This window comes from Myotis brandtii, unplaced genomic scaffold, assembly GCF_000412655.1.
Source record: "Myotis brandtii unplaced genomic scaffold, ASM41265v1 scaffold185, whole genome shotgun sequence".
Lineage (NCBI taxonomy): Eukaryota > Metazoa > Chordata > Mammalia > Chiroptera > Vespertilionidae > Myotis > Myotis brandtii.
In genome coordinates, this window is record NW_005356870.1 from 4899537 (window position 1) to 4925204 (window position 25668).

Consider the following 25668-nt stretch of genomic DNA (forward strand, 5'->3'; position numbering starts at 1 on the left):
CCAGCAGCCTGCCCCACCTGCACAGCCCCATCACCACCTCCCCCAGCTGCTAGGGCCGCGCGGGGAGCCCCCAAACCAGGGGCCTTCAGCGACAGCCGGGACTGACCGGCCGGGGACAGGCCCCCAGGCCCCTGCCATCACTTGTCCTCGGCCGGCCACCGGGCCGCCAGAATGGCAATAAGGACTCTGCAGACCTATTCACAGCCGACAGAGGAGCCCTCCGACTTCCAGCAATAACGCCGCCGCGGGGCGGGGAAGACCTGGGTGTGGTGTGTGTGTCCCTGTGACGTGGCGGATGGGAATCTCTTACCTCATTTTTCTAAGCAGTAAGGCTTGAATTTCGGAAACCCACAGGTCCTGGCCAATGTGCCCACGCAGTTTTACGAAAGGGCGGGGGAGGGGGGAGGCGGGACAAGAAGAAAACGAGTTGCCCGAAGTGCCTGGTTCTGTGTGCTTGGCCCTTTCTGTGGTTGAGGTTACAGGGACTTTTCTCTAAAGGAGTCTTCGAGGACCTGGCTTTCCCTTCTAAGTCACAAACAGGTGAATAATTCTGCTTCATAATAAATAAAAGTATTTATTAAGAGCTTCCGTGAGAATCTAAGTACAAGGGGTCTAGCGCAGTGACTGTAGAATATGCTTATGTGACGGCATAGCGGCGGCTGACGTCACAGTGGGCACAAGAGGTGGCTGACGTCACAGCGGCCAGGAGGTCTGTGGTTCCCCGAGGGGGCCAGGCTCGCATCTGGTCCGCCCGGACTGGCACTGAGGCAGGCAGGGCGCGGTGGAGGAGGAAGAAAGGGACTGCTTTCTAACAACTTTCCAAGCTGGTTCCTGGGCACGTGGACGCCGAATGACTTCAAACCACAACAGCACAGCCTTTTCTCTCTGATGCTCAATAATTCAGTTCGGCAGGTGGGAGCATTTTTCTCAGCCACCTGCCTGAGGACTTGCAGACCATCTGTGACAAATGCCATATCCTATCAGGTGCTCTGGACACGCTGGGTGCAGTTCAGCTTGTCCTGGGCCCTCGGGGAGACCAGCCAACTAGAGGCACACCAGAAACGAATCCTTTTGTACGTGGAAATATCACCTTTTCTCCTTTGCATACATACGTTGGAGATTTTCATGTTCGGGGGTTACTTGGCATGAAGTGCAACCAACAAGTTTAAATTCCTGGTTTAGGGGAATGTCTTCAATGGCCCGCTTTTGAATAAAAAGGGGAGTGGACCCCAGGTTTCAGGTCTCCCTGAAGTCCAGGATGGCAAAAGCGTGAGAGGGGAGTTGGGGTAGACACTTTGCTTAGGAGGTGGCTGTGGGCTCCTGTGAAGGGCACCACGGGCATTTGGGTGCCGTGTCAGGGTCCTGTCTTGAGATACTGCCACGTGAAGGGGCCTCCCAAACAGAGGAAGGGCTTCTGGAGGGAGAAGGGCGCGTTCTGTGGGTTGGGCTTGGGGGGAGGGAGAGGGGAAACAGCTACGTGTTACTTTGTAGTTCTGTGGAACAGTGTTGTTTCCGAGTGCGGATTAGAGGTAATTGCAAACTTGTCTAGAAATGAGAGCATTTTTTTAGTCCCTGGAGAGTCTAGATCTAAATGGACATTCTTGCTCGCCTGTAGATAACAACCAACCTGTGTCAGGGCGGTGTTGGGATGCACTTCTCAGCCTGGCGGTCCAGACAGGGCCTGGTTCCTTACATTTCCTTCGAGAACGTGAACCCATGTTGGCATTATTCGTCCTGCCTTTGTCAGGCCCCGTCCTTGGGTGGTGATGCCCGAGATTCCGTCCTTCTCCGGGAGCTGTGCAGCTGAATAGTCAGGGCTGAGGGGTGGTGGGGCTGGGGTTCCTGGACAATGGAACTATTCAGACACAGCACAATTGGACGTTCCCACCTTTTCCTTGATTCCTGGAAGTCCCTTCGTGTTTTGTGATAAATGAGGTCAGGTGGGTTCTGCAGCTGAAAAAGCTATGGATTCCAACAGTGGGTAGGCCTGGAGGAGGGCTGCTCGAGGGGGGAGGGAAAGTATACATTTGCCAAAACCTATGTATCCTGCTTCCCCAGATGATCCCAGCCCCTTGGATGGTCAGAGCTCGGGACCAGCCCATTCAGGCCTTCCCCCGCCTTGCAATGCGAGTCTTCTAGTGCAGTGTCAACTGCTATTTATAAAGCCATTTTCTGTGTACTGGTAACAGCGTGAGTCCCCAGACTCTCAGAAATAAAGTAGAGAATTGGCTTGATTGGAAAAGGGGGTTTGGGGCTGTTCTCTCATCATCAGAAGCCACTCTGATGACTTGGAGTAGCTCCAGTGAAGACACCACCACAGGGTCAGTCCAAATGGCCAGTGGCTTTCAGTCGCCATCCCTCCCATGAAGTGGCTTCTGGTGATGAGGCATTTCTGTAATGGCCACTTCCACTGATGATCAGCGGTGCTGTTGGCTACGAAAGTCAGTGGACTCTGTCTTCTGTAGAGACCAAGGAGTGCTGCCAGTTCCCTTTCAGAACCGGTGCGGCGTAAGGGTGTTGTTTATGGGATGTCAATTATACAACCAATAAGATGTTCACTACCAAAAATTCAAATAACACAAATACATGAGTAAGGGAGCAGCAAGGGAAATGGACTTGGCTTCCCCACGGAGCAGGATCAGGCTGAAGTCACCGTGAGCAGGTGGCCTGGAGCGCCCAGCTTCAGTCCTCCTCTCCTGAGGCCATTGTCCTCAGGTGCTCATTCCAGGTGGATTCCAGATGGATTTCAACAAAGCTGGGAAGCCATGAGGCAATTTTTAAAATCCTTGGAAGGTGGAGAGGAAGGTGGGATGATTGATTCAAATGTGAGGGGAAGGGGCTGTTGGCCACCAAGCCCACCTTAAAGCAGTGGTGACCTTGCCCACTCACGTCAGTTGGGGAGCTTAGAAAACCCTGCTGCCAGGCTATCCCAGACCAGTGAAGCCAGGATTTCTGGAAGAGGGCCCCAGGCATCAGCATATTTCAAAGCCCTCCACGCCACCCCCAGGGGCTTGTCACTGGTTCAGCCTGGTCTCACTTTCAGTCCCAGCCTGGCTGAGGGTCAAGGTGGTTTCTCTCAGGAGCTCAAGGAGCATGTGACCTGAAGGGGCTACCATTTCATGCTTGAAAGCTGATCTGGGGAGTATTGTTAGGGAACTGAATAGTGTCTGCATGTTGATGTTTTTCCTTGGAAGTCTCCTTGTCTGTCAAGATGGAGAGTTTCACCTCTTTGAAGATACCCCTCCCACCTCCCAGGAGCACAGGGGCCACCCGGCCTTCCTCAGAGTTTATGAGTCATCCCAGGGGGAGGCTTCTTCACCACCGAGCAATGCAATACTTGTAACTTGTGTAAATAGCCCCATCTTCCGGAGTGATGTCATTTCTACATTTGATATGCTTGTATCTCTGTAGGATGTATATAGTGTAGGGGATTTTTTTTGTTTGATTTTGTTTTTTAGAAAAGTCAACATGTCTGTTTTTATTTATTGCTTGAAAAAGGTCATTTGACAAAAAAATAAATGCATTTTCAACCACCTTTGGCTCAGGTTATCCTTTCCTTGGAAACTGCTGCTATGATGACTTGGCAGGGGAGGAAAGATTTGGGCTATTTAATACTCTTGTGCACTTGGCAATATCTACAGTGGAGCCCGGCTCAGCGAGCCCACTTCTGCTCTCTGACCACCACTCAAGGATGGTGACAGGAGAAGACCGATAGAAATCTCCAACAATCTGATTTCTCTAGGCAGAGAGACCGCCAAGAATTGAATGATAAGAGACAGGGAGTGTCTTCCATCTGAGAATGTACTTTGTGCCCCGCACAGGATGGCGCGATAAGGATGGCTCCTCAATGGCAGACGTCAATCTTAAACAGCCCAAGCACCAGTGATTAGGGCTGTGACAAGAATGTAGAAGGCAGTCGCACTGCTGGGACACCCCTCCCCATGGATAATATTCCCACGCTGACTATGTCACCACTTTGGTTGGCTGTATACGGCTTAAATTTAGTAAATTTACTAAAAATCACTGAATCGCTTCAAATGGGTAAATTTTATGGGATGTCAATTATACACCAATAAGATGGTCACTACCAAAAATTCAAATAACACAAATAAATGAGTAAAAAGTGAAAGTTCCTCCGCCATATCCCCACCTTACATCCCATTCCTTTTATTTTTAGTAACCGAAAGGAACATTTGGTGTAATGACTTTGAGACGTTTATTTATGCATTTTATAGTTATGTGTCTGACAGGATACTATTCGAGGCATCAGCCAGGATCTTTCCCCTGGGTGTTCCCTGCCCTCAGTCTGATCAGCCATTTACTCTTACTGCCCCATGTTAGGGATGGCTCTGAAGAACAGACATGGAAGACTCATCCTGTCTCTTGTGCTGCCAAGGCACAAAGCAATAGAGTTGGGCAAGGTGCTTGCTCAGTCAGACCCTCCTGTGCTGGTGACGGTGGTGCACGCACGCACGCACGGGAATCCCAGCCGGCTTTCCCATTTCAGGATGCACGGCTGGCCCGTATCTCACACAGTTCTGCTTCACCTTTTTTAATGGCTGCATAATATTTGATAATGTGGATCAATTACTTATAAATAGCAAAAAATTTTCACTTTTTATTTCTTTAGCTTAAGGCAGAATTTTAACCATTTTCATCTCATGGCATACCAAAATATATATTTGTTGCCGATCTGACAAAAAAAGTGTAATTTATATATATATATATATATTTATTGATTTCAGAGAAGAAGGGAGAGGGAGAGAGAGATAGAAACATCAATGATGAGAAAGAATCATTGATCAGCTGCCTTCTGCACGCCCCCCACTGGGGATCTGAGCTCACAACTCGGGCATGTGCCCTGACCAGGAATCGAACCATGACCTCCTGGTTCATAGGTCGACACTCAACCACTGAGCCACGGCAGCCGGATTTCCACATCTTTTCCTGGCTTGATACCTCATTGCTTTTTAGACTGAATATTATTCCATTGTGTGGATGCAGCAGTTTATTTATCCTTTAACCTAATGAAGGAAAGGACATCTTGGTTGCTTCCAAGTTTGGCAATTATAAGTAAAGCTGCCATAAACATTTGTGTACACACGTTTTCAAACATCAAGAAGCATGCTTGCTAGATTGTATAGTAAGAATATATGTTTAGTTTTGTAAGAAACTACCAAACTGTCTTCCAAAGTGGCTGTACCATTATGCATTCCCACCAGCAATGAATGACAGTTCCCACTGCTCTACATCCTCACCAGCACTTGGTGGCGTCCGTCTTCCACAGTTGGGTCCTAATAGGCGTGTAATGGCAGCTCATTGTTTTAATTTGCATTTCTCTGATGACATATGATATTAAACATCTTTTCATTTGCTATTCACCATCTGTTTATTTTCTTTGGTGAGGTGTCCATGTTTGGGGCTATTTTTCACTTGGGTTGTTCATTTTCTTAATACTGAATCTTAAAGAGTTCTTTGCATGTCTTGGATAATAGTTCTCAATCAGATGTCTTTTGCAAATATTTTCTCCCAGTATGTGGCTTGTCTTCTCATCCTCTCCAGTCTTTCACAGAAGTTTAACTTTAATGAAGTTCAGCTTATCAATGTCTTTTTTTCATGGCTCATGCCTTTGGTGGTGTGTTTTAAAGTCATTGTGGTGTGGGGTTTCCAGTTCTGCAGCTAAGCAGCTTGCAAGCTGCCACCCTGTCTTAACATGCAAAAGGCTGAACAGACTGAAATGTCAACTCTCCTCATATGCATACGGGAGGTAAGGACACAGGGAAAATGACTGTCCCCCAGATGGAGAGACTGACAGGCGAATACGGAATATAACAATTTACCGGACACGAGACACGAGTGGAAACCGCTGTGGGAACCAGGGCTGGGTAGGAAAAGAAGGCTATAATTAACGAATTGCTGGAGGCTCGGGGTGGACAATTCTGGGAGTTAAAAACTCCAGGGGGACCCAGTCAGAAGGGCCACTGTAATTTTGTGAGATTTATTTCTAGGAGCTCTAACAGGTTCCCACAGTAAATACTGGAGAAAAATCTCCTTGTGCTTCTGGCAGGGGGAGAAGAAACTAGTTTGAAATATGCCTGAGCATCGCTCCGAACAAGTCCTGCCCTTAGCTCTATTCATTCTCTTAGTAACTCTACGAAATAGCTGGGGCAACTACGGCACAGGGCAGATGAGGAGCTTCCTAAGGTCACGGGGCCAGTAAGTGGCCGAGCCAGGCTAAGAACCAGGCAGGCTGATGGCAGAGCTGGTGGTCATCCCATATGGTCCTATGGCAAACCTGCTGCACTAAAGGGACTGTCCCGTCACCTAAACTTCTTGCTCCACTTCCATTTTCTTCTGGGACTCCAATAGCATTTGATTGGCATCACCTTGTACATCTTCCAAATATTCCTGTTAAATAACTATTTGGCAGACAGTATTCCTACTTGGTAGACATAAGAGTAGAGACAGAGCCGTCACAGGATTTCCTCAGAGTTGTGAAGCAATTTAGTGGCATACAGCGTCATGGTTTCCTGACAGCTTCAGCCCCTACGCATGGCCAATGATTCACATCCATGCTTCGTATCACGTACTCCTGATATGTAAGCAGGATCAGGAAAGTCAAGATGAACATACTTACTTTACAAGTCAGTTTCTGGCCAGGAAAAGTATGTGAAGAATCATATTAACAAAATGAAAATGTTACCTACATATTGTCTTACTTAAGCTGAGCTGTTTTATTAGCCAGATGACAGGTAGAAATTAGTCAAATGAAGACATAAACCGACCTCCCCTCCACTTCTGTTGCTCAGTCCAGGTCTTCAGGGTAGATGCCAACCCAGAAAACCTGGCAGCTAGTCCCAACTTAATGGGAACAGATGACCTTTTATTATTCCTAATGTAGCACCATATGCCCCTTCTGCCTGGAGGCCTATTGGACTGTCTGATGACCCTAAAATCATGAGGAGAAGTGAACAGTGCAATATGGTAAAGGTTCACAAGTGCCATCACAATATGGTGGGTGGGCCCTAACCAGAGAACTGGGCCACAACAACCTGGCACTCAATGTGGGCAGAATCATTCAAAGCCAGTTCTTCAGCCGGCCAGTGTGGCCCAGTGGGTGAGCATCGACACATAAACCAGGAGGTCATGGTTCGATTCCTGGTCAGGGCACATTTGCGGGCTCAATCCCCGGTAGGGGGTATGTGGGAGGCGGCTGATCAGTGATGTTTCTATCTCTGATGTTTCTATCTCCCTCTCCCTTCTTCTAGCAGAAATCAATAAAAACATATTAAAAACACATACACACAAAAGCAAAAACAAAACCAGTTCTTCAAAATTTGCTGCCCAGGAAGCACCACCCCTTTATAGTAATAGGACTTAGTTTCCTAGGAAGTAATTTCCTGTAGAAAATACATCCAATCCAGCAAGTGATTTATAACCATTCCCCCACCCCTCACAAACACTTCCCCCAGTGCCTCCAACCCACAGGAGTTTCAGCTATAAAAGCAGGCCCTGAGAATCCTTCTGTATCAATGACCAAACCAAGTTGCTGATATTCCAAGTTGTTTATTCATATTCCATTTGCTTTTTATGCACAGTTCAGACCATTTCTATTTCTAACACAGCAGTAACCAAAGGGGAGGACCTGAGTCCAATGGCACTTAGAATCTGATCTCACTAGACACAGATGATAGAAAACCTTGCAGTAGCAGCACCTCGCTGTCCTCATTCCTGCTTCAACACTCACACTCCATACAGTCAGGGTTTGGTGGTGCGTATCACTCAGAACCATAGTCTATAGTGGGAAGAATTCTGGGATATAAAAGAAATTATTTCACAATTTAGTGCCAGTTTCTTCATCTATACAATGGGGATTAAAATACCTGCTTCTGCAGGGTTGGTAGGAAATGCATATGACACACCTGGTTCATTATATGGGCTCAGTGAGAGCTACTGTTCTTTGTGGGGCTGTCAGTGCTTCCAAGTACTGAATTTATGTCTCCTGGCGGCTCTGACAATCCCTCTGGCAAAGAAATCTGATAAAATTCTAGCTTCCAATTTGCTATCTAGTGAATCACTAGGTGTGGAGAAAGGAGAGGGGGAGGAAAGAAACCATTTTCTCAGTGCTATGTGCCAGGCACTGTGCGAGGCATTTCATGGTCACCATCACAGGAGGCAAGCATCCCCTCTCCCGCCTCCAACAGGACAGGTGGAGCAAGGGGCTCTCTGAGCACGAGGTGGGCAGGGCCTCTGATCCGCCCTATTAACTGGTGCGAGGTCTGACCGGCCCCCTCTGTTGCAGAGACATTTCTAAAAGCAACCGGTGCTTCTCCTGCGCTCACTGACCTTCTGTAACTCTCGCATGAGCTTAGGTGAGGACAAGGCACTCCCAGCACAGACCACACTGGAAAGTCAGGAGGGAAAACGGTTGTTTGGGTTCTGACAGTTTTAGGTCAGTTGTGTTAAGGTTGGTCAGGTTGAAATGAGCAAAAAGGGAAATGAAAACACTTCAGAGCTAACTGCTGTCCACATACAGGATATTTGAAAAATGTTTTTATTGAATATTAAACAATTACAAGTACTGTAAGTTAGACATTTAGCCAAAGCACAATTACAGGTTAAATATAATCATAAAGATGCCTTAAATAGGAACCCACCACGCAGGCAGGTTAGCTCCTCGCTGCCCTCTTTTGGAAAGTAGAGGGGGATGGAGAAAAGGTCTTCCATTCCACGTGAAAGAAAGTGAAGGCTAGAAGAATTACATGCTGTAAGCCATCTTCCATGACCAAATCGATAGGGTTGCCAGATTTAGTAAAAGAAAACACAACAAAGCAAAAAACCAGGATGCTCAGTTAAATTTGAATTTCAAATAAATAATAAAGAATATTTTTACTGTAAATATATGGCAAGTAACGCACCAAACATAGGTAAGCTAAAAAATTATTTACCTGAAATACAAATTTAACTGGGTGTCTTGTATTCTCTCTGGCAACCCTACAGATAGACAAATGCAGAGAAGAAAGGGGAGGGGACCGAAACCCTTGCCACAGTGGGTCACACAGACAAAATAAAACTACACCAACAGGGAACCAGAGTTACTCCACTGGTACCACACAGAGCACGACACCAGGAGAAAACACAAGTACTACGCTAATGTGGTCGCCGGAAATATTGTCGACTTCCTCCCGGCTGGTTTTGTAAATGTTTTTGAGAAACCTTGTTGAAAAAGTACCTTTTAGTCTGTAGGTATCAAAGACAAACACTACTATCACAAAGACAGGATGAACTTGAAACAATGGAAGCAGAAGCAGGCATATATGCACATGAAGAGTTTAAATATTTCGTATAATGAATACAAGGGTTATATAATCAAGGTCATCTTCTAGCTCTAGGCTGTTAGCCTTGCAGATTTGGGTTCCTTTCTAATTTTTACTGTTGTGTTTTCCAGCTTTTTTATCCTGAACCGTGGGAGGGGCAAGGAGTGTGTAAGGGACTCCACTATCAGAGTTTAACTGCATTTCTCTGCAAATGCTTTCAGGGTTGTCTGCAGAAATAGGCAGACAGATAAAAAAAATAACAAAACCATCTGAATTCTGGAGAATGAGAAATCCGTTGGAAAAGATGGGTAGCAGGGTGGGGTGTGGAGATGTGAAAGTGTAAAACAGAAAATATAAGAGAACGAACAGCCAAAACGCAGCCATCTCTCCAGTGTGAATGCTGTTTCAAAGGAGGCAGACCCACGGCGGATGCACAGGAACCATCACACACGAGCATATCTGGTCTTAGAAAGTATAGGGAATCTTTAGCTTCCTACTGCTCTTCACGTGTCACCATGGTTTATGCTTTAAAATGACTGAAAAACAGCTTGTGCAACACTGAAATTCTACAGGGTATCGCTTTGTGAGTTGTTGCTGTATCTCCTACATACACAAAACTTAGCAAGTTCTGAAATCTTTCTACATTTCTCCAAACCAGATGATTTGGCAACTGGAGGATTTCCGACATAAAGAAATTGAAATGGGCTGATTGTATCAGCTCTCTGCATGGAAGGGAGCATGACCTATGAAATATACCCTCATCACATAAGCCTAACAGGTGTGAGATACACAGAGACATAGCCACTCACTGACACCTTTCAAACACCAAGAAATGGAATTCCAACTTTTTATTAGGATAAAAAAGGTTTAAAAGTTTCTGCCATAGTTAAGGCTTTCGTAAGAAATATTTATTAATTGTATATTAATTTCAGAATCCACAAAGTGTCTGAAGAAGCCTCACCTTGAAGGGTGGTTTAAAAAAAAAAAAATGCATTTCCTTGTTGCTCACTAGATGTGCCCAACCAAAGCTCAAACATTGTCTTCACAATTACTTTCTTTTCGTTCCTCTGTGACTGATTTGACATCAAACAAGTTTAACTTTAGTCTTGAAATAAATTTTTGACACATGAAACCCTGTATTAATGTCGGTTTTTAGTGTTCCCTGAATGACTAAAAATCTCTTTCACTATGCAATATATCAGCCCAAAAGAAAACTGTCACACCATGGGCATTTTTGGTAAGAAGGCAGTTTATCACAGATTATCATACAAATGGGGTCTGGACACACTGGGGAAAGGTGCTTAAAATACACACCATTCCTGTTTCAAAGAGTTTACAGAAATCCAGAGAGTGCACATGTTTAAAAAGAAGGTGCGTGACATCCAATAAAACTATTGTGCAATTGGGAGATGTACTGAAACAGAAAAACCTAGCCAGCTCACTGAATTCTCACGCTGTTCTTCCAGAGTACACCAAGTTTTGTTTTTTTGTATAAAGGCTATAATAATAGAATATTAATCTATATTACTTTATTTGCCACATTCAGGCATTTCTCAATGTCTATCAATGCACTGAGAGCAAAGAGAAATTAGTCTAGCCTCCAACATCAAGCTCAAATGAACACAAGGATGCTGTTTCATGGAAACATCCTAATGATGTTTATTCTATTTATGTTATTGAAAAGCTAGAAACTCTAAATTCCAAGAAGGAAAAGGTCAGTAAAAATCCTGGCTGTGCTGCTGTTATTTTGCAGGCATAGAATTAAAACTCTGGGTTCCATACTGTCATTTGTTTAACGAAGTAGCAGGCCGAACACCTGGGTCTGGGTGTGATATGGAAACAGAAAGGTACAGTCTCCTTTTGCAAGATTCAAAATGAAGACAGGAAGAAAATGAGTGGAGTCAAAGGTAATTGCTGGCGCTATCTATAATTCCAGACTAGCAGCCTGGGGAAAAGAGGAGGCCAAGTAGAAGGAGAAAGAGTCCAGTCCAGAGCACTTAACTTGTCTGTCTCAAGCATCCAGGCTGGCCATGCCTAGTACCCTGTCAGCACTGCAGTAGAGCTGATGGTGTCCAGATTCTCCCTCTCATTCAGTTTGCGTAACAGAGCGGCCAGTTCAGGGGAGGCCATGTTGGAAGTCCTCAACTTGCTAGTGTTCTGTATAGTACGTACGTATACAAGAACCTAAGTGGACTTCAGCCTAGTTCAACGCCATGCTTTTACATTCCAAAGGGTTTTTCACACTGTTCTAGATGGGAAACCCAAATGTAACTGACTTTTGCTAATTTGAGTACACTCATGATGACCTTTGGTTTTCAAGTTTTGAAGACATGTATTTGGTTCCTGTGAGATGTTAATGAACCCATTCTCTTTAGCAGATGAATAATATGTACACCTTCTTCCAAGAACTACTATATACTTGAATCATTACAAGACAAGAAGCACTGAAAATGTCTCCCTTACATGGTACCTTTACTCGGCACACAGAACAGACGATACATAACATCGGCAGTTTAAATACTTCTTAAGTGTAAGGCTGAAGTTTAAAACTGGCACATCCATTAATCCAGTTAGCATGATGGAAACGACATACAACCACAGTCGGGTAGTGGCCTTTTTTTCAAAGCTATAAAGCTTTTGATATCTATACCATATTAACCTTTTTACTTAACTAAAAATCACAGCTGTGTTTACCATTTTAAACTATGTCTAAGTGGGGAGGTAATATACACTTTCACAGCTACTGAAAACTACACGGATGCCAATTTCACCAACCCATTGTTACACAGCAAAACAGAAGGAAAAGGGGGCGGGGGGAGAAAGCCCTCTTAATGAATATCAAACTTCAAAGCTCCATATGGAATTCTAGGGCTATTAAACAGGGAGCCAAGACACACACTGAAACTTCATCAGAAGCAAAAACGGAGGCTAATTCTTGATTTAATTTTGAGCTAGAAAACTCAAACTAATGCCCAGTGCCTAGTTCTAGCAATGGACTCAAGCCAGAGAGAAAGTGAAATGTATATTTTAAGAGCCATTCTAGGAATTTTGCATGTAACTATTTTTATTTTTCTTTAGGCAATTAAATGAGGTCACAGCTTAATCAGCCTGCATTAAAAAACAAATTAGTTTTCAGGACTTTAAGTTGAAATGGCAAGTTTGTGCCATCCTGTTTTTCCTTTTCTTTACCACATATTACTTTGCTTCAAAGCTGAGTAGGTGCACAGCATGTGAAAGTAATAAACCAATGCACTCGTTCGATGTTCAGTTAAGTGAAAAGGGCGAGCGTAAGAACTACAATGTCTAATTTTTCACAAGTGTCTATGTGCACTTAGCAAATGTTGATTAAACAAGCTAAACAAAGTAGTAATTTCATGAAGTAACAGTATGGTATTTCTCCATCTTCATTAAGAAAATAACTGAAAGAGCTTTGGTTTCAAGTTTTTGTTCTCCTTGTCTATAAGATATTTGAAGAAACCACTCTAAAATTTAGTGCAGGGACCTATCTAAACTATCTGAAGAACCTCACTCAAAATAAGTGCCAAATCTTGAGTAAACAAAAAAGTCCTTGCATTTGTGCCTATTTATCTGCTAAATAGGATTTAAACCCTAGCTTTCTAACATAGAGAAACAATAAGTGATATTTCTGTGACTCCAATGAAGCACAATATTTTGACAGAATTTGGATAAGGCAGCTGTTCTGGAGCAACGATTCTGGTGGTGCGGATGAAATGAGAAGGATTTTTTCTTTGAGGCGTCCCCGCAGTCCCTTTCTGCTTCAACAGCACAGAACCACAGGCTCCTCGCACGGAAGCGGCTTCTCCTTCCCAGCCCTCCCTGGTTGTCTCACCTCCAGGCTTGATGGCAGCGCCCCTTCCCTGGCTGCGCTCCGGTGGGTCCCAGCAGGTCCTGAGGCCTCTGAAGCAGGCTGGTACTGGAGACAGCAGGCTCTCACCCTCTGCTTCTCTCACCTTGGGAGCTCCAAGCCAGGCTGATGTTTGTGCCTTTCCCTTGTAAGACTGGCCAATCAATAAAAGGAATGAAATCTGATGTTTTCCCTTTCCATCTCAATTTATGTTTATAAGAAGTACACATATAAAATAAATCAAAGTGAAAAAAAGTGGAGACTAGTCTTGTTCAGCCAGAAGCTTAGGTTGCATTGCTAATGATTTTAGTCAGTGTGACTTTGTGCAAAATATCATCAAGAAGGCTCCAGCTTATTATCAAAGTAAGAAAAAAAAAAAGCCAATGACGCCTGTTTAGAAAAAACTAAGAATGAGCCTGGATATGTGTACTTGTTATATAAATGCCATATATAACAAAGCAAATGTAGTGTGTGAATTGTGAACATTTGGGAACGTACTGGTTATGTTTTCTTTTTTTCCATTTCCAAGTCTAGATCAAAGCAATCTTATTTTAGAAATGGATAACTGCAATGAAAGTGAGCCTGAGATATATTAAAAGGCCGCCCCTGTAAACATTTCCTCAAAGGGAACAGCAGCAGTTGAGTATGTATCAGTTACTCATACTATATCCATCACTATAGCAATGCTTCGTAACGACAAACAGCTTTTCTAGGCTGTCAGGGATTTATAGAATGTTGGTTTTGTTGGAGACAGTCCATTCGAGTCCAGTCCTAGGTTTCAATCTGATCTGGCTTTCCCAGGGGGTATTCACTAGGTCTTCTGCTCCGCGGCGGTTGCAGTCTGTGAAGGAGCTTCTGGCTTCATGATCTGGTACGTGATGAGATACTCGGGGTATGCCTGAGGGACAGGAAGGAGAAAGGTCACCCTTTTGGCAGCTACAGTAGTAAAGCCTTACTTGATGTGAAAGCCTCAGAAGCTGTTGATCCAAACCAATATTCTACTCCATATGCTCAAAGTCTACAAAGGCCATCCCATTAACAGGTGCCCGAAAGAGGAGATGCACCTATATGTCTGCATATACACTTACAAATCCTACAATCTAGTCATTGTTAAAATGTATGTGTACTTTGAATACTGTACATTGGTTACACTGCATTCCTCCCTCATTAGAGAGCCAGGTGCCTTAAATAAGAAAACCAAGGCAAGAGAACAACTCTCCCTTGTTCACCTCACCTAGCACAGTGCTCAATATAGCATGTATTCAATACAAGTTTGTTAGATGAAAGAATAACTCTGCTGAACCAATTTTAAATTCATCACAGATGATGATGTAACCCACTGATCTATAAGGAGAAAGGAGGAGATATGTTGAGTCACCAATAATGTAGAGGCGACAGTTTGAAGATAATTTTTAAAGCCATCCAAATATGAAAGAAATGATCTTTACACTAATAACATAAAATATTGAAAAGTATATGGTAAAATAAAACTGAAATTACTTATTTATATCTGTCACGCAAATACATTTTTTAAAGTCATAGGCATAAAAATATACTCACAGTTATGAAATCACTAGAGGCCTGGTGTACGAAATTCATACACTGGGGGAGGGGGCGTCCCTCAGCTAGGCCTGCACCCTCTCGCAGTCCAGGAGCCCTTGGGGGATGTCTGACTGCAGGGAGCGGGCCTAAGCCAGCAGTCATATTTTCTTAGTGCTGTCACTGCACTCACCAGCCATGAGCCCGGCTTCTGGATGAGTGGCACTCCCCCTGTGGGAGCGCATTGACCACCAGGGGACATCTCCTGCATTGAGCGTCTGCCCCCTGGTGGTCAGTGCGCATCATAGTGACCGATCGTTCTGCCATTCAGTCAATTTGCATATTAGCCTTCTATTATATAGGATTTTATTTTTGTTGAATGTTTAGGTTTACATTTTTCATTGTGATTAGACAGTGATGGGCCCTACAGGTTTTTTTGTCACCATCACTGATTATATTAATACAAATTTCTAGAAGTGGAATTACTGAGTCAAAGTGAAAGTATTTTCTCTAGAAGTCTAGAGTTTCTAATTTAAACAAAAATTTGACAAATTTATTCTTTGGTAGCTTTTAAACCTTTTTATTTAGAAACAACTGCAAACTTATACATTAAGTTGCAAAAGTGAAAATGGTACCCCCCAAACAACTGTATACCCTTTACCCATATCCGTTTATTGTCAAGGTTTTTTATGTCTTATTTGCTTAATTATGTACACTTCCTCCTACCTCTGTATATACCAGGCAGACAGACAGACAGATACACAGACACTTTTTTTTTCTGAACCATTTGAGAGTAAGTTATATATATTTTCACAGTTCTTTATCCCTAAATAAGCCAGTATTTATTCCCTATGAAGAGAGATATTCTCTTACATAGCTGGGGGTGGGTGGGAAGAATTAACCAAAGAACTTGCATGCATATATGCATAACCCATGGACACGGACAATGGTGTGGTGAAGGCCTGGGGTAGGGGGCTGGCTAGAGGGATCAATAAAGAAAAGAGCGACATCTGTAATACTTTTAATAATAAAGATAAACTAAAAAAACACACACAATTTTATAATGCTAGACTTCTATCTATCTACCACTCACATTCCAATTTTGTTTGCTGATCTAATTTGGGGGCAGAACATTAAGTTAGTTGTCCTGTCTCTTGGGTTTCATTTAATCTGGAAAGTTTTCAAAGCCTTTCTTTGTTTTTTATAACATTGATGTTTTTGAAGAATCCAGTCTTCCCACATTTTTTATTAATAGAGCACTCCTCATTTTGATTGGATGAGGTTATGCATTTTTGGCTGGAATACTACACGGATGATGTGCCCATCTCAGAATGTCACACCTAGAAGCACACTCTGTCTATCTGTCCCTCATTAGTGATGTTAATTCTGATCTGGTCTGGTATGACCCCCCCCTCCAATGTATAATTACTATGATTTTTTTCCTCTTTTCTAACTAATATAAAGACCATGTAAATATCCTTTTCCTTGTTAAAATCCCCTCAATTTAGCATCCATCGATGATTCTTCCCTGATCTAATTTTTACCACAATGGTTGCAAGCTGATGATTTTCCCAATCTGGTACTCCCTCCACATAACACCCATCTGCCCATGGCTTTCTACTGTAAGCAAAAGCAAAAGCAAAAGCCTTCCTTTCCCCTTCACTTATTTATCTATTTGTTATCAGTAAAGCATTATGAATTCCTATTTTTTCCCCAATGGTTTAAAACTCATTACTGTGCTTATTTGGTGTTCAAGATTTGGCCAGTGGGATTGCCTTCACGCTGGCTCAGTGTCCTTGTAACCAGCCCCCATGATTTTTTTTAAATTATTTCTTTTAAAAATATATATTTTTATTGATTTCAAAGAGGAAGGGAGAGGGAGAGAGAGAGAGAGAAATATCAATAATGAGAGAGAATCATTGATTGGCTGCCTCCTGCACACCCCCTACTGGGGATCAAGCCTGCAACCCGGGCTTGTGCCTGTGCCTGTGACAGGAATCGAACCCGGGACCCTTCAGTCCACAGGCTGACCCTCTATCCACTGAGCCAAACTGGCTAGGACCCCATGATTTTTTTTTTTGAGCACTTCATTACTTTCTGGCATTCCAGATGTTCCAGGCGCACCTTGTTCCTATTCTGCCCTCTTGTTCACAATGTTACTTGGTTGACAGGTGACTGATGGGTTTTGTGTGTAAAGTTGATGCAAAGAATTTTGATATCTTCATTCACGACCTGAAGCAACTAATGCTATCAGACTATGAGGTAGGTATTTTATTAAATGGCTTTCTTTAACTCTTACCTGGTATAAGTATACTGTATTGTGTTTAGTAACTGTGTATGCTCATCTGATGAGTAACATACCTGTTCTCCTCTGTAGATGACGTATTCGGCGTACGCCAGCCCATTCACACTTGGTCTCCCAATGACTGAGTGATGTCCTGGAGGGGCATGAGCCATTTTCATGGTGCTGAATTGCAGAAAGGATTTTCCAAGGGTCACTCGACAGAAAAGCATTTGTCTAAAGGAAAGAGGAAAGCAATGCCTTGAAGGAAGCTTTAAGTCTTAAAACATAATTGTTAGGTTTGATTAAAAAAAAAAAACTTAACACAAGGCAAGCTAACTTAAATGTCCCTTTCATATTTATGAGTAGAAAAGGGTGAGATTTGACATACTGATTTATCATAAACAGTAGGCGCAATAGTTACCCTTGAAGTTTAAAGTAGTTTTGGTGTGGTTTAGAAATCAATCATAAAAAATACCTGGCATGTTTTGACTAGTGGAAAAGGAAAAATACTTGTGAAAACCGAGCGCTTATATGGAATAGTAGGAATAAAGTGAAGAAAATAAGCAAATGGCAGCAGTAACTGAAGTTAAGATTTGGCTTTACTCATTGTGAAAAAGTAAAAACTGGAATGAGATAAATAACAGTAAGAGTGGCTCATATAAAAAAAATACTTGCTTAATCACAAGGCTGACAATTACACTACCTGGGCAAAACATGAATTGGAGCAGATGTTAAATATTATAGAGGAGAAGAAAGGTTGGCAAACTATGACTCATGAGCCAAATCCAGTCTGCCACCTGTTTTTGTAAATAAAATTTTATTGGATCACAGCCACACACTCATTTACATATTGTCTACGGCTGCTTTTGCACTATAAGGGCAGAGTTGAGTCATTGTGATAGGAATCATATGTGGCCCATTAAAGTTCACCAACACTTAATATAAACAACGTTTAAACTAAACAGTAAGTTTGGTCACACTGTTAAATGTAAGTAGTTATTCAGATAGTTTGTTTTTAGTAAAGGAGTCTGATCTTTGCAATATGACTGATCAGAGATATTATTTTCAGTCAATTAAACACTGTGCTATACTTAGTATAATTGGGTTCTTCCTAGGCTGGCTGTTTTAGTGTGATGCTACGGATGACCCTCTGGGATGCTGGCTTGGCTGCAACTGCATTCTCTTAGACCCAGAGGAAAGGGTTTTGATCACCACAAGAGGGAGGCTTTCTGAGCTCTATACCCACATTGTGGCAGCATCATGGTATCATTGGACTCTGACCACTAGGCCAGCTGGGCCCAGTGCCATGGCCACTCCCAGTCCATATGTCACACAAAGCCTGACCTGACAGGCTTGCCTCCTACTTTCTGCTTCCTGCCCCAGGGCTTCACTTTGCTGCGGAGGTGGGAGAAGCAGCAGGATCTGCCCAGCGGCCCATTGGGCTGCAGGGTGTAGTGCACAGGTGGGGAGTACTAGTAATGGCTCCAGCCTGCTCACCCGCTTGCCTCGTGCATTGTCCTGCATTCCAGAGATGCAGCAACCCAAATGGGGCTTGAAGGGATTACCAAAGGCCTGTGGAGCAAATGTTGACCAGCCCAAGATAGGAGCCAGCAGATAAATTCGTCTCTCTTCTCCCACGATGTTCTGTTCTGAGATGCTTTAGTTCATATGGCTTCTCTGAAGATGACTCCTGGCCTGAGCAACCAATTGCACTCATCCTGAAACTGCCCAGCTCCCGATGAGCCTGTCTATCCTGCCTCCTCCTGGACTTCACTTCTTTTTATGCTCTCATTCCTGCTTCCCTGGGATTGCACTCCCAAGAAAGTGCTGGTGAATAAACTTTCGCTTCAGGCTGTTTCTAGGGAATCTGGCTAAGACAAAAACCACGGTTCTAATTTTAATGAATGACTGTTCATCCTCATCTAGGTTCACTTTTATTGTTTATTTTGGTTCCAGAAGAGTTAGATTTGAAGCAACAAAGAGAAACTTTTGCATGTTACCAATCACAGGAGACTTAATGAAATTTCTTTCTGTATATGGCATCCATCTTAGAACTGCTGACCGCTGCAATTTGTTTCAATGTAACTGAGAGTGGTACGTTTTAAGGTCAACAATTATAATGAATTTCAAGGTTATCTGGGTCTTTTTTGAGGTTTTAACTGAATTATAAGATTTCTTATTAACCCAACTTTGCAAAAATAAATATATTTGATTAATTTAAAGAGAAATGTAATAAACTGCAATCTCTATAAAGTACAATTCCTTGTATTTTTTCTATTGGCAAGGAAGGGGGTAGGGAAGGGAATAGAGAAGGAATTTTTTTTTTCACTGACTTTAGAGAGAGTATACTATTATTCTCTCCAATTTCTGAGCTTTAAAGTCCTATTTAAAAAACTAATATTCATTTGTTTAATAGTTCCAGTTAATATTCTGAAGTTGGACTTTTTAAGGCCTATTATATATCCTGCCTTAAAACATTACTAGCAATATCAGAAGCACATTAAAGATTCTACTTGTTTATAGAAGTTGTGTGTCTTAGTTCAACATGACTCTCTAGTCAGAGCTAAAGGTTCTTTGTTCTAAAGAAATAATTCTGACCCTTTTCTTGTTGATTCTGAAGCAAGAAATGTGAAGCCCAGGGAAGAAGCCAAGATGGAGGGAGGTTCATTGTAATCTATGATTGGTTGACATATATTTGGTTTTATCACCACTAATGTCAGCCCTGTTATCATTGCTCCTCTTAGGGTTGGCTTATCAACTATTCCTACCCAATTTCCAACCTGTCTGATTCATTAGGACTAAAACTGAGAATAACTGTGGCTTCTGCATAGCCTGAGAAACTGTTCATGACCTGAGGACAGCAACCATTCCATGAAAGCCAAGATGCTCACCTGTGGCATATATAACATGACCGATCTTTGTGCGTGGGGCAACCTGTTCCTCCTCCAATCCCATAAACATACTGGTTGCTTTTAGAGGAGTTTTCAGCAAAATAAATCCCAGCACCAAACATTCCTCCTATGTATGCATGTCGCTCATCAAACCCTTTATGAATAATGGCATTAATGAAAGGAGAACCTAAAAATATAAAGATAGTAAAATTAGTTTTTGGACACTTTCCTAGAGTATCAATTAGTTACATACTATTTAAACTTGGCAGATTAATACTAAGCAATTAATATTACATAACTGAAAAGTTTATTTTGTAAGATGTCTATTATACATAATTTATAATGTACTAGAACAGCGGTTCTCAACCTGTGGGTCGCGACCCCTTTGGGAGTCGAACGACCCTTTCACAGGGGTCGCCTAAGACCATCGGAAAACACATATATAATTACATATTGTTTTTGTGATTAATTACTATGCTTTAATTATGTTCAATTTGTAACAATGAAATTGGGGGTCACCACAACATGAGGAACTGTATTAAAGGGTCACGGCATTAGGAAGGTTGAGAACCACCGATCTAAATATTTCAGATTTTGTGGTCTCTACACTGGAGTTGTAAACAACCATAACATGGGCAGAATTCACCATAAGAGTGGTAATCTTATCAGGACCCCTAGTGCTCACCAAGCTATTATTTTGCAAATGGCATCAGATTTTTAGGTAGCAAAGTATAATGTGGCTTTGAAAATACAGATTATTTTATACCCAATCTTTAAGCAAACACAGATAATCTGATAAACTAAAACAATTATGCTAAACTATAATAAAAAATATTTCATTTTCTACATGGCTCAACTTATAATATAAGTTCTGAAACAATTTCAGATAATTTGTTTTCACCTTAAAAAGCCCGTATAAGAATGTAATGCATTAGAAAACTGGAATTGACTGTAATTATTTGGGAAAAAACCAAACCATTTTTAACATAAGATGAATATAGTCAGTAACACAGGCTTTTCATTCTGCTGGAATTTGTGAAAGCCTGAGGGATGTCTGTAATTACTGGCATGATACTCACCATGAAATAACATGCGCTCATTGTGATGGTTGTGATTCTCTTCAGACACTTCCTTTTGTCTGTGACAGAATCGTTCCCTCAACTTCTTGTTGACAACTTTTTGAATCTTTAAGGATGAGGAAGAAAGAAGCCATTGAGTGTAATGTATGTTAATTGGCAGTTTATGATTTAAATTAAAAGTATGTTAGAGGAAGGCCCAATTTTTGTTTTGTTTGCTTAAAACATTATTAAAAAACTAGAGGCCCGATGCACAAAATTTGTGCAAGGGCCTAGGCCCTCGCAATCCCAGCTTCGTCCGGAAGGTCTTCCAGACGGTTGTTCTGCAGTTTGGTCTAATTAGCATATTAGCTCTTTATTATATAGGATAATAAAGATGCCAGGTTAGTGTAATTCAGTTGATACTCTGGTTTTTAGTGACGTACTTTAAAAAAAAAATCTTTATTGTTGTAAGTATTACATTGGTCCTCCCCTCTCCACCCCCCGCCCATTAACCTCTTAAGCTTGCTCCTGCCATACCCTTCCCCGTAGGCCCTTAATGCCCCATTGTCTGTGTCCATGGGTTATGCATATGAATTCATTGGTTGCTCTCTTCCCACCCACCCTCCTCTGCCTTCCCTCTGAGGTTCAACAGTCTGTTCATGCTTCGATGACTCTGGGTCTATTTAGTGACATAATTTTTAGGTATGGTTTTTGTTTGTATTCTGCACTAGACCTGGCTATACCTCAGAGCTACCTGAGGAAGAGGAGGAAGAGGTGGAGGAAAGAAAGGTGGAAGAAGAAGGAGAAAAGAAGAAGAAAAGAAAGCAGGAGGAAGAGGAGGAAAAAAGAAAGGAAAAATGAAAGAAGAGGGAAAAGGGGATATCTGTAATATTTTCAAAAATAAAGATACATTTTTTAAAAATTAAAATAAAAGAGGAGGAGGAGGGAAGAGGTTATTTCTAGGCTCCTCCCCAGACTTATTGAATTTTAGGATACAGGGGCCTATCAATCTGTATTTTGCAAAAAGCTCCCTGGGTAATTCTGATGAGCACTGGTATAACTTCCACAGGTCTATTAACCCAAAGGATTAAATTGATTCTCAACAGGCTTTATTCATCTTCATGATAACCCTTTGGAAAAAAGCATATAGCAGTCATCTATCCCATATTATTAATTAAGGCACTGAGATGAGGAGATATATGCATTCTGATATAATCATTGACTCAATTAGATGGAAAAATCCAGGCCTTTATTGCTACTTTGAAATGGTGATAAAAATGACTGTCAGCTATGGTCTGAATTGATGGATGAGCAGGGAGTCTCATCACCATATCTGCATCACCAATACCAGCTGACCTGGCCTGTGTGTGTAGCTTTGATGTTTCCTGGGTGTCTCGACTTCTAATGAAGTATGATCATGAGGGTTAAGACTGTATCGTAGTGAGGAGGGTGACACGTGACTGCAGGGCAACTGCAGGGCAACGGGTGAATGATCATCCTTGATTTGAAAACATAACTTTAAAAACCAATTTTAATCACTGTTTATAATTGCTTTTCAGAAAGCCCTGCAATCTAATTTTCATCCTGAAATTTTGAAAACTTACTCGAATGACATTGTATCTGTTGAAGATGCCGCCGGCATTACCACCATCTCTGTGTTCTCGAATCGTACTTTGCATCTACAGAATAAAATAAAATAACTTTCGAAAATATGCCAGTGTATATTCTAAAGATACTCTTTCTGTTGTTAACATTTCAATTCTATTATATTGCTTCACTGATGAGTCTAAAATTTAGCACTTATAAATAAATATGAGTCCACTATAAATTGATCAATAAGTTTAGTAGGTAAGTACTTCTGGTGAGAAAATAATCATAAACATAAATATTAAACAGCTGCATTTTCTTTTCCTCTTTTAATAAAAGCTTTGAAAGATTTTTCAGTAAACACAATGGGGAAACATAAAACATCACATTAAGTCACCTACATGACTATTTTATGTTATTGAGAATGGAAGCAACATTGTGACTAAGTCAAACTAAAACTCCTCATATTCTATTAATATCTCACTGGACAAATGCTAAAAATAAACAAAGAATTTTAAATAAATCAATAATTTTTGTTTCTTAGGTGAAATATTCCATATTCTACAGACCAGGGAAAGTTGAATATCACATGTAACTAAGAGGAATAACTTTCTTCTCAACACTACTCATCCTTCTTCCACTTTCCAAATTAAAAAGAATTATTATAGAAAATTAAAATGTTTTGAAGACCTAAATTTCTCATAGAATTGACTCAAAGAGTTAATTCTCTAACTTACCACTCCATTTCTGAAGTTATTTACCACATTTTGACATTATTATCAGAATTTATTAACTACTAGGAGATTAGGCAATAAGACATTAGGAAACATGATGCTTTCCTGAAAAACTGGCTCACGATGAGCTGAAATACTAGCCTAAGGTAACTGTCCTGAGTTTCCAGAATGGGAATAATAGGAGCACTATTTAAAAAGAAGAAAAAAACAAAAATGTAGGCATGCCTTTCCATGCAAAATAATGCCATTAGGCACCTTGCTTATTCTGTGTCAGAGCGAGGCAGAAGCCATTGGTAGAGAGGGATCTCTATGGCACCCTTCTACCAGCAGGTTCTGACAAACTGCCTTACTATGGTGCTTTTAAAAGCATTGTGACTGAAGAAATGAAAGGTGACTCCAGTCATGAGGCACACTGTCTAAGCATATGTGAAAATTAGGCATATTATTTTATAATCATGTTCTGTAACACTACATAAAAATCAAGATGAAAATATATTTGCTATCTAGGAGGCAAGATCCTTACTCCACATCATTTTTAGGTAGCATTTCAGCAATATAAAAAAAAAATAGTCCTAATAGGGTCCTTACTTACATGGGTTTCAAGAAAGTCTACAGAATAAAGACAGATCTGAACCATCCAATGGAAACCCTAGGCTCACGATGTGAAGCCATGTGGCAGAGTTCTAGTCCGCAGTCCTATTCTAATTTTGGCAATATTCCACCACAATGGCTAAGGGAGACAGAATACTACATAGGCAAATGTAAGTAAGTCAAAGTGAGACAAGCTTACCTAATCTCCTGGAAAAATAGGTTTCAGGAAAAGATAACTAAAAATTCTGATGTACATTACCTCTTCTTCTACTGACTGATATTCCTTATCCTCTGGAGCAAGATCCAGCAAAATAGTTCCCTGATTAACACAGTGAAAAGTCAAATAAGGGTTGGTGCCTGTAGGAAATAAAAGGTAACATAGTTAACAGGAGTCCACATTATGCAGGTTCTATTTTAGGGAAAACTTTGTCAAAAGTAATTGATATTTTGGAAGAAGTCTAAACTATTTGTAATTTGAACCTAATTATGTACAATTATATAAATCAAGTAAATCCAAAGACATGTGAAATAATGGAGATATGTTTGGGGATCAATTTTATCTGTTCTTAAAGAGTTTCTTGTACACACAGCAGGGTTCAACAATTACTTGTCTAACTAAATTTGATCATAAACATTCATGAAGTTATGTTTGATACAAAAGAGAAACACACTGTAATTATAATGTATTCAGGTCTAAAATATAAGAAGTATCCTTTTCTAAGAACTCTGTGAGATGGCTTGAAATGGTCACTCATAATAAGTTTAAATACATTATTATTGTTAATTTCATTATCCTTGTTCCTTTAATACAGATAAATAAAAAGACTCAAGATCAAAACCACTAACGTTTAGTTTCATGTCATTCCTGCAATTGTATTAGCTCTGCAGACTAATTGACTAATTCCAGTTCTTTCTTTCCTCTCCTCTTGCTTTCCTACAGTGAAAGCACTTCTAACAAATAGAGAAATGATAAACATGAAGGCATACAAAGAACAAAGATAGGAGGCTTGCAACAGCAAAGTGTGATGGCAAAAGACAGAGCTGACAAGTGTAAGGGAGGGAGAAAGGTTCAAGGTGAGGTAAGAGAGGAGGTCAGATTATGAAAAGCCATGTTGTGAATGTCTGACTTTATCCTAAAAGTAACAGGATTCTGTTGAAGGGTTATTAGCAATGAAATGATATGATCCCAATCATGTTGAAACGAGTCTTCTGGTAACATTGCAGGAAAGGTACGGAAGGGAGGAGAAGGCAAAGGCCGAAGATAAGCTGGAAGGTGGTTGTGATATTCCAGAAGAGAGATGATGGTGACTTGGATTAGGTGACAGCAGTGGAAAAGGACAGAAGTGTAGATTCTGGAGACATTTAAGATATAAAGTGTGTGAGAGAGGGAAAACTGACTCAATTCCAGCTAGAGCAATTAGAGGAGAGCAAAGCCAGTAAGTGGGATGGGGAAGGCAGTCGAGCACATGAGCTCTGGGGTCAGACCACCTGCGTTCAGCTGCCTGCCCTGACGTTTATCTTGTACCACAAATATCTGAAATTTATTTTTTCTGAATAGCTTACCTTGTTGTCCACCTAAGAGTCTTTCTACTCCTTTGATTAGTTTATGGCGGTGTCCATATGCATTGATGCCTATTTCTTTCAACTCTTCATGACCCATATCAGCCAATACATCTAGGGTAATCTGAAAAGTGAAACAAAATTAATTGATTAATCTTTAATAGTTCCTCAGATGATGAAAATTCTTCCATTTGTCTTCAATGCTATCTATGTATCTACTCAAATTAAGAAAATTCTGTTTC

The 25668-nt window shown here is 41.4% G+C and overlaps 2 protein-coding genes across 2 annotated transcripts in view; one reads left to right on the forward strand and one right to left on the reverse strand.

Moving 5' to 3' along the window:
• The window catches only part of DUSP4 (dual specificity phosphatase 4), a 16382-nt gene extending 12552 nt beyond the window's left edge, over nucleotides 1-3830 (forward strand). Inside the window, exon 4 of the mRNA XM_005864056.2 lies at nucleotides 3546-3830. Within this exon, the coding sequence (XP_005864118.2) occupies nucleotides 3546-3715 (170 nt within the window). The 3' untranslated portion in view covers nucleotides 3716-3830. The remainder of the gene's footprint in view (nucleotides 1-3545) is intronic.
• Nucleotides 3831-8520: 4690 nt separating this feature from the next.
• Nucleotides 8521-25668, reverse strand: part of TNKS (tankyrase, TRF1-interacting ankyrin-related ADP-ribose polymerase) — a 142992-nt gene continuing 125844 nt past the window's right edge. The window contains 7 exon segments of the mRNA XM_014537931.1: nucleotides 8521-14080; nucleotides 17083-17239; nucleotides 19897-20083; nucleotides 20976-21081; nucleotides 22559-22633; nucleotides 24126-24223; nucleotides 25430-25550. Of these exon segments, the coding sequence (XP_014393417.1) occupies nucleotides 13994-14080; nucleotides 17083-17239; nucleotides 19897-20083; nucleotides 20976-21081; nucleotides 22559-22633; nucleotides 24126-24223; nucleotides 25430-25550 (831 nt within the window). The 3' untranslated portion in view covers nucleotides 8521-13993.